Genomic DNA, 9,254 nt, shown 5'->3' with positions numbered 1-9,254 from the left:
CACCTCCTGTTTCCCAGACGAGGCTGCCAACTCTGCTTGGTGCCACAGCCCTGAGGAACCAAGGGCTGGGTCTGAGGATTCAACAGAGTGGGAGGGGAAGGGGGTAACTGATTTCCAGTTCACAACAGGAGCAGCAAGGGTAGGTGCTGGAGGTGGGTAGAGGTGGATTGGTGAACACAGTAAGTGAGTCTAGGGGATTCAAGTGCCTGCAACAGTATTTTAAGCCCCGGGCATTGCTTTTTAAATCACCATGAATAATTTCTTTTCCATTCTCTCGGGAGACCTCGGATATGAGCACTAAATTTTCTTGATTTTAGAAAATTATGAACCTACGGGCTCAGCCACTGTTGGGTTTTAATTACCAGAACACAGTTAGATGATTGGGTAAATTATTGGTTATTTTGCCAGTAGCTTTGAACTCTCCCCGCCTCCATGGGATTATTGCCTTTAAAATGCTAAAATATTTTTAAGTTCCAATTCCTGCTGTTGTGTTAAAGAAAGAATGACTCTAACACTTGTCTAAACAGTAAGGAAAGCTTTTCCAGGGCTGTTGTAAGTTGGAGCGTTGCAGTAGGGAAGAGAGCCGAAGTTCAACTCCAAATACAATAGACAACTGGGAATTACAGCCAAAGAGCAGAGGGAGCTAGATGGAAAATTACTGAGAGGAGAGAGACTTCAAAGGTGGGGAGACTTACTAAACCGACTTGAAAGGATTCTTGCTGAAGGCAGGTCAAGGACACAAATGTCAAAGTTGGGAAATGAAGAACTTGATTGCAGCAAGGATGAGGGTTGAGCTCGAGGCTGGTGGGGGCAGCTTTGTCTTGTGTGGTAAATTGTTCTTTCCACTGCAGTGAGGGGCATAGGGGCTCTGGTACCATTAATCTGAGAGGGAAAAGGCCCTTCTCAGACTTGTACTTGGCAGGTAATAGACACTGGATTGCTCTGCAAAGCCCAGGACTTCCCTTCTGGGCCAGCAGGATCAGAGAGTGGGCCGATGGTTTTCAGGGGCCTGACAGCTTCCAGGCCTCTGCCCACTATGCACCATCTTCACCCAGTCCAGCCAAGCAATTTGTTGTTAAACTGGATCCAGGGAGACTTAGGAGTTTTTAGTTTTATGTTCCAGAGTCAAAATGGAAGAATCAGATCAACTTAAAAATAAATGTTCTTTAGATTATTTCCTTATTACAAAAAATACACCCATTCATAGGAGAGAACAAAATTGATTTTAAAAATTAATTGAAAAATTAGAAAATACAAAAAAGATAAGAAAGACAATAAAGCAGCTATCATCCCGCTGCAAAAGACATCCTCTTTTTTTTCTGTCATTCAGGTCAGGCCATGTTGCGTTAGTCGCTCAGTCATGTCCAATTTTTTGTGATCCCATGGACTGCAGCCCCCCAGGTTCCTCTGTCCATGGAATGCCCCCGGCAAGAATACTGAAGTGGGTTGCTATTTCTTTCTCCAAGGGATTTTCAACACCCAGGGATGGAACCTGGGTCTCCTGCATTGCAGGCAGATTCTTTACCATCTGAGCCACTGGGGAAGCCCACAGGCTATGTTATGTTGTAGTAACACACAACCCCTGCTTTTTTTTTATCATTTAAAACTGTAAAGATTTATTTCTCACTCACACAAAATTCCTTGGTGGGTTGGCACGAGTTGGGTTTGATAAGCTCTCAGTCAGGGATGCACACTTGCCATCTGGAACAGAGCTGCCGGCCTCAGCTGAGGAACACCGCATGGGGAATCACACCTCAGCTCTTCAGGTTGGCCACCAGAAGGGATCATCTGTCACATCTTACAAGCCAGACACGTGCCTGACTTCTAGGGGATCAGGAAGTACGAAAAAGACTAGAGCGTTGGCGAACACTAAGGATTACCGAAGCTGTCCTTTCCTTCTTCCTCCCTTTGTTTCCTTCATTCCCTCCTTTTCTTCCTTCTTTCTTTCTAATTCAGGTCATGTATTTTACATTGGACATAATATTTTTACATTGAACTTAATTGATGGCCTGCTCGATCCTGGTGAAATAATATCAGATCAGTTTTATTAGTTTATATATTTAAAATATTGGAAACACAATTTTAGATTATAAACTTGAGCTTGTCAAGTAAAGCTTATTCCATTTTTTTTTTTAACTGAGGTAAAATATACATAGAATACACGGAATAAATTTATCATTTCAACCCTTTCTGAGTGTATAATTCAGTAGCATTAAAGTATATTCATATTCATTGCTATCCATTTCCCAGTTTTCCATTATCCCAAACTGAAACTCTGTATCCATTAAACACTAATCCCCCATCCTCTGCCGCCCCTTAGTCCTGGGCAAACATCATTCTACTTTCTGGGTCTGTGTGTTTCTGTCTCTGTGAGTCCTTCTATCTCAAGTGAGTGGAATCATGCAGTATTTGTCCTTTTGTGACTAACTTATTTCTTACTTCACTTAACATATTGTCTCTTTTCATCAAAGTTGTAGTATGTATCAGAATTGCCTTCCTTTTAAAGACTGAATAATATTCCAACGCATGTGTATATCATATTTTGTTTATTGATTTTTCTGTCAGCAGACGCTTGGGTTACTGCTACCTTTTGGCTATTGTGAGTGATACTGCTATGAACACGGGTGTGCCATTCTCTGTTTGTGTCCCTGCTTTCAAGTCTTGTGTATATATTAGATCATTTGGTAATTCTACTTTTTATTTTTTTTTTTACAGTTGAGAGTTATGTTTTATTTGATGATCAAAACTGAGGACTTAAGCCAGGGACACAGCCTCTCAGATAGCTCTGAGGGACTGCCCTGAAGAGGTAAGATATAGGATATAGATATCGAGGACATAGAGGAGTTTTTGCAACAAAGACCAGATAGTCCGACTTCAAAAGATTACTGTCAAATAAAAAGAACTGGTGCAGGGAGGAAGCCAGTTCTGACTCCGTGTTGGAAACAGTTTCTTTGACTTGCTTTTATTATTATAATCAGACTCAGTGGCTTGCCTGGAGGACCCTGCCCCTCTGCTTGACTGTAAAGGAAAGTGCCTTTGTTCAGCTCAGGGAGAGAGAGTTTGTCCCTGCCCACCTGTGAATAGAAGAGATTAATACACCCAGTCCATCCTAAAGGAGATCAGTCCTGGGTGTTCATTGGAAGGACTCCTCTTGAATCTGAAACTCCAATACTTTGTCCACCAGATGCGAAGAGCTGACTTATTTGACCCTGATGCTGGGAAAGATTAAGGGCAGGAGGAGGAGGGGACAACAGAGGATGAGATGGTTGGATGCCATCACTGACTCAATGGACATAGGTTTGGGTAAACTCCAGGAGTTGGTGATGGACAGGGAGGCCTGGCGTGCTGCGGTTCATGGGGTCGCAAAGAGTCGGACGTGACTGAGCGACTGAACTGAACTGAACTTTGAAGGCTGGACATTCCTTTGGAGATTTTTACAAGACTGAGGACCCTTTCACTTTACTTCCCCACTGCATCTCCCTCTCTATTCTGCCTTTTGACTTTAGTTTCTCATTGCTTCTTTCTCTCTGATCTGTAAAAGAACCTGGCATCCAGATCCCAATAAGATGGTTATTTTGAGGTGCTAGCCTGCCATCTTCTCAGTCTGCCTGCTCCCCGATTAAAGTTGCTTTCTTGCCTCAGGACCTTGTCTCTTGGATTCATTGGCCTATCGTGTGGTGAACAGTGAGCTTGGACTCCATAACAAAACCAAATATCTCAAGTTAATGAATTTAGCACTTGTCTATGTATGGGAAGATGCAAGAGCTTATTATGCTCACTAAGATCACTCCTTTGATGTGCACCTTGGCTGTCTGGGGCCAGTGTCCAGTGCTTTTACTTTTCACTTTTGAGAAACTGTCATACTGTTTTCCACAGTGGCTACGCCTTGTTTATATTCCCACCAGCAATACAAGAATCCCAAATTCTCCATATCCTCACCAACACTTGTCTTCTGTTTTCTTGTATATAGCATTCCTAATGGGTATGAAGTAGTATCTCATTGCGGTTTTGACTTGCATTTTGATTTCCCTTCTAATTAATGATGTTAAACACTTTTTCATGTGACAGTGGCCATTTGTGTATCTTCATTGGAGAAATGTCTATTCAGATCCTTTGCTCATTTTTAAATTGAGTCATTTGTCTTTTTGTTGTTGAGTTGTAGGATTTCTTTATATATATATATATATATATATTCTGGATACTAATTACTTATCAAATATGTGATTTGCAAATATTTTTCCCATTCTGTAGATTGGCTTTTCACTCTGTTAATTGTGTCCTATGATACAGAAAAGTCTTGGATTTTGACAAGATCCAATTTACTTTTCATTTTGTTAGGTGGTTAGAATAGGAAAAAGGAGTCCAAAATGGCAGTGGCTAAAAGACAAAGTAGGGAAAAGCCTGCAAAAATAGAACAAACGAAGGTCTGAGGACCAGAGTGAGGACCTCAGGGAAAACAAACAGCCCTCCTGGCTAGCCCAGTTTACACAGGGCAGGCCCAGCGGGGAGGAGACAAATGTATAAAAGGAGGAAGCCTAGAAGGATTGAGGCCTCTCTTCTCTTGTCTTTTGGGTTGGCCTGGCCTCACTCCTTGAGGGTGTACTGTCAAGGGTGTACTATCCTTTGCTTTTCCTAATAAAACTGAGCTATAACACCACTCTGTCTATTGCTTCAGATTTTCGCTGTGGCAAGACAGAACCAAGGAAATTACACACCCCCCTGACAATTTGTGGTCTGTGCTTTGATGTCATACCTAAGAATTCATTGCCAAAATCCAGTGTCATGAAGCATTTCTCCTATGCTCTCTTCCAAGAGCTTTATAGTGTTTAGCTCTCACATTTAGGACCTATCTTGAGTTAATTTTTATGTATAGTGTAAGGTAGGGGTCCAGTTTCATTCTGTTGCATGTGGTTATTTGTTTCCAAGCACCACTTGTTGAAAAGACTGCCCTTTTCCCATTGAATGGTCTTGGCACCCTTGTGGATTATTCAGTTTTATTTTACACTGAGAAGGGGAAACTGTTAGAATTACATCTCATCTTTTAGATTTCAGTCAGTTTAGTTCAGTCACTCAGTCGTGTCCAACTCTTTGCGACCCCATGAACTGCAGCACACCAGGCTTCCCTGTCCATCACCAGCTCCTGGAGCTTGCTCAAACTCATGTTTAAGTCAGTGAAAACATCCAGCCATCTCATCCTTTGTCATCCCCTTCTCCTGCCTTCAATCTTTCTCAGCATCAGGGTCTTTTCCAGTGAGTCAGTTCTTCCAGTTGTTGGGTGTTGTCATTATAGACATGCCTGAACCGGCTAAGTCTGCTCCTGCCCCTAAAAAGGGCTCTAAAAAAGCTGTGACCAAGGCCCAGAAGAAGGACAGCAAGAAGCGCAAGCGCAGCTGCAAGGAGGGCTACTCCATGTACGTGTACAAGGTGCTGAAGCAAGTCCATCCGGACACTGGCATCTCGTCCAAGGCCATGGAAGTCATGAACTCCTTCGTCAACATTTTCGAGGCCATCGCTGGTGAGGCATCGCGCCTGGCGCATTACAACAAGCGCTCGACTATCATATCCAGGGAGATCCAGACTGCCGTGCGCTTGCTGCTACCTGGGGAGCTGGCCAAGCACACCGTGTCCGAGGGCACTAAGGCTGTCACCAAGTATACCAGCTCCAAGTAAATCTAATATGCCTAGCCGCTGTTAACTGAGAAGGCAATGGCACCCCACTCTAGTACTCTTGCCTGGAAAATCCCATGGACGGAGGGCCTGGTGGGCTGTAGTCCATGGGGTCGCTAAGAGTCAGATACGACTGAGCAACTTCACTTTCATTTTCAGTTCTTTTAGATTTGCATTTCACTTTTTCATAGGTTTTCAATAATCTATCCATCTGCCAGTTTTTCACTAGCCCTTTGCTTGAGAGTCAATGGGGGTAGTAACTACCTCTATTAAGTCTGACAAAACTCTGCCAGTCTAATGGTACTTGGATGGCTTGGGGAAACCCAGATTGCTCCAAATTTTCTCTGTTGGATGTTCTACAGACTGAGCTTTCCTTCTAAGGAACACATTCCTTTAGCTTAACAAACTTTACAATGCCAGTGCACATGGGCGGTATATAAAATATTTGTTACTCACATGCCAGAGTGAATTCATTTACAACATTGCTTTCTTTCCAGTTGATACTGAGAAGATGAGAATTTTAACTTTAACTTGATTTGAGGGTTGGGGCAAAGTAGAAGGAGAGGGAGAAATACTATTTTAAGGACAAAGCTGCATTTCAAGGCGGGCAGGCCTGGGTATGGTGTCACCCTGGGCAACATGAAGTATCAAGCATCATGTACGGACCCAGAAAGAGTGCCGTGGCCCAGACGGGGAAGTAGGAGAATCTAAAGATAAACTTTGCCTACTCCACAGCTGTGCCAGGGAGGGGCTGTGGAAGTAAGCGTGAGTAACCCTGGGATGTGCAGAGCCAAGGCCCGGCCCATTTGTGGTTATTTTTAAGCAGTAGCACATTTTCCTGCAGGCCTGGAGACATTTCTTTTGGTGTTGTCTATCTAATCCTTCTTTTAAGGAACAAGTGAAAAGAGTGCAGTGTTGAAGAACATCTAATAGAGAAAAGGGGGCTCTGGGACAGTTAACGTTTCTGTGACCCTCACCTCCACCTCCCATTCATACACACAAGCACACAACTTTCTTGGCGATTTGTCCTGATTTTGTAATAATTGTAATGTGAAATGATTGCACATATTATATAATAGATATTTAAAATGTAGACTACATTGTTGATGCTGGTGTACCTCCGGTGAGGACTGGGTATTTTAATAGTTTCATTCATATGTTTTGAGAATTAGAATGATTTTTTAATTATTAAAGATTGACATTTTATTCTGCAAACTCCTGTTTCTAGCCAACATCATCCTTACTATACAGTAAAGTACTTTTACAGTTTGGTTTGGTTATCTTTAAAGCACTTTTTATTCACAAAGGGAAAGATGTATCTAGATCACATTCAAAATTGCATTAATGCTTTATTAGTCTAATTAATTTGGCCACATAAAACTTGACCTTTGCTGAGTCTTAGTCCCATAGAAACTGCTGCCGATGTTACACCCTTAGCAGGGAGTTAAGAACTGCTTAGAGAGTACCTTGAACTGCAAGGAGATCAAGTCAGTCAATCCTATAGGAAATCAGTCCTGAATATTCATTGGAAGGAACTGATGCTGAAGCTGAAACTCCAGTACTTTGGTCACATGATGTGAAGAACTGACTCATTGGAAAAAGACTCTGATGCTGGGAAACATTGAAGGCAGGAGGAGAAGGGGATGACAGAGAATGAGATGGTTGGATGGCATCACCGACTTGATGGGCATAAGTTTGAGCAAGCTCCGGGAGTTGGTGATGGACATGGAAGCCTGGCGTGCTGCAGTTCATGGAGTCACAAAGAGTTGGACATGACTGAGCAACTGAACTGAAGAACTACTTATCTCTCACTTCTCAGTCTTTGTACTGTTACAAGAGAGTTGACTTGTACCACTAGAGTGCAGGATATCACAAAGCACTCCAGCCCCATCCAGAATTTTTTTCTTTAACAAATCACACTTGACTGTTAACAAAAGAGGCTATCTTGTGCCATCAGCTAGGGCTTCCACTTTCCATTATCTTTTTGTCAGCATCTTTTTTTTCCGATTTATGTTGTCCAACATTTTGTGTGTGAGTGTTAATTGCTTAGTTGTGTCTGAATCTTTGTGACCCCAAAGACTGTAGCCCGTCAGACTCCTCTGTCTGTGAAATTCTCCAGGCAAGAATACTGGAGTGCACTGCCATCCCCTTCTCCAGGGGATCTTCCCGACCCAGGGATCAAACCCGGGTTTCCTGCACTGCAGGCAGATTCTTTACCAACTGAGCCACCAGAGAAACCTTGTCTAACACTTCAGGTCCTCAAATTGTGTGACTAATTTCCCCTACTTTCAGGTAGACTGTGTGACCATCCCCTTATCAACTGCAAACACACACATACACACACACAAACACACACACACACACAAAACACACACACATATACACACCGAACAAAGATATACTTGTTTCAGTAGTACACATTTTGTTTGATTAGCTCTTATATATTTCCTTTATTTACATTTTGAGGAACTCATTTTTTCCCTATTTGAAATTATTACTATTATTTGAGGTAATCTCTGACTAAAGTAATACAATAATCAGAAAGCTTTTGTGTAGGGTAGAATAGAATATAAAGCACTTTTAACCTTGGAATAAGATTTTTCTGATAACATTTTTTTTCCTTTTAAAGATTCCAGTGTGGTATCATGGGTGTACACATATGTCCAGACTCATCAGATTGCAACATTAAATATGTGCAGGGTTTTTAATGCATCAGTTATGCCTCAGTTGTTGTTCAGTCGCTAAGTATCCAACTCTTGGCAACCCCATGGACTGCAGCATGCCAGGCTTCCCAGTCCTTCACTATCTCCCAGAGTTTGCTCAAACTCATGTCCATTGAGCCAATGGTACCATCCAACCATCTCATCCTCTATCACCCCCTTCTCCTCTTCCTCTCAATTTTTCCCAGCATCAGGGTCTTTTCAAGTAAGACAGTTCTTCTCATCAGGTGGCCAAAGGATTGGAGATTCAAGCTGCTTTAAAGAAAATAGCTTTGTTTCTGTTAGATAAATAGCGACTCAGTCTTGCCCCCGCCCAAAAAAATTCCAATAAATGGTAAGAGATACCATATTATTGATTGGAAGGCTCAATATTGTTAAAATGTCAGTTCTCTCCAAAATAATTGTAGCAATTCAATATAATCTCAGCGGGCTTTTTAATGTCAAAATTGACAAGATAATTATAAAAGCTACACAGAAATGCAAAGGACCTAGGCTTGCCAGAATAATGTTTAAGAAGAATAAAGCCAGGAAATAAAAAGGAAAGTACAGATTAAGGACAGACAGAAAGTCCAGAAATAGATCCTCACTGATGTGGTCAGTTGACTTTTTTCAAAGAGTTAAGATAATTCAATGGGGGAACAATAGTGTTTTCAACCAAGGGTGCAGAATAACTGGGTATCCTCGTGTAAAGAAAAGTGAATCTCAACCAGTACCTCACAGCATTTACAGGCTTAATTTAAGATGGATCCTCGACATAAATATAAAAGCTAAAACTATAAAGCTTTAGAAAGAGAACAGTAAACATTCATGAGGTGGGGGGAGGCAACTATTCTGATAGGACTCAGAAAGCAATAACCATAAAAGAAA

At 41.9% G+C, this 9,254-nt stretch overlaps 1 protein-coding gene across 1 annotated transcript; it reads left to right on the top strand.

Annotated features, from left to right (window-relative positions):
• Window positions 1–5,292: 5,292 nt before the first annotated feature.
• Window positions 5,293–5,670, top strand: LOC102270696 (histone H2B type 2-E). The gene has a single exon (XM_005899311.3). It carries the CDS (start codon window positions 5,293–5,295, stop codon window positions 5,668–5,670), a length of 378 nt encoding a protein of 125 aa, XP_005899373.3.
• Window positions 5,671–9,254: the final 3,584 nt, after the last annotated feature.

The sequence above is a fragment of the Bos mutus genome, chromosome 10, assembly GCF_027580195.1.
Source record: "Bos mutus isolate GX-2022 chromosome 10, NWIPB_WYAK_1.1, whole genome shotgun sequence".
In the NCBI taxonomy this organism is placed as follows: domain Eukaryota; kingdom Metazoa; phylum Chordata; class Mammalia; order Artiodactyla; family Bovidae; genus Bos; species Bos mutus.
This window is presented reverse-complemented; position numbering and strand designations above follow the sequence as displayed.

Excerpts from the sequence above, each read along its gene's own strand:
- LOC102270696 (XM_005899311.3), top strand. The coding sequence starts at position 5,293 with ATGCCTGAACCGGCTAAGTCTGCTCCTGCCCCTAAAAAGGGCTCTAAA.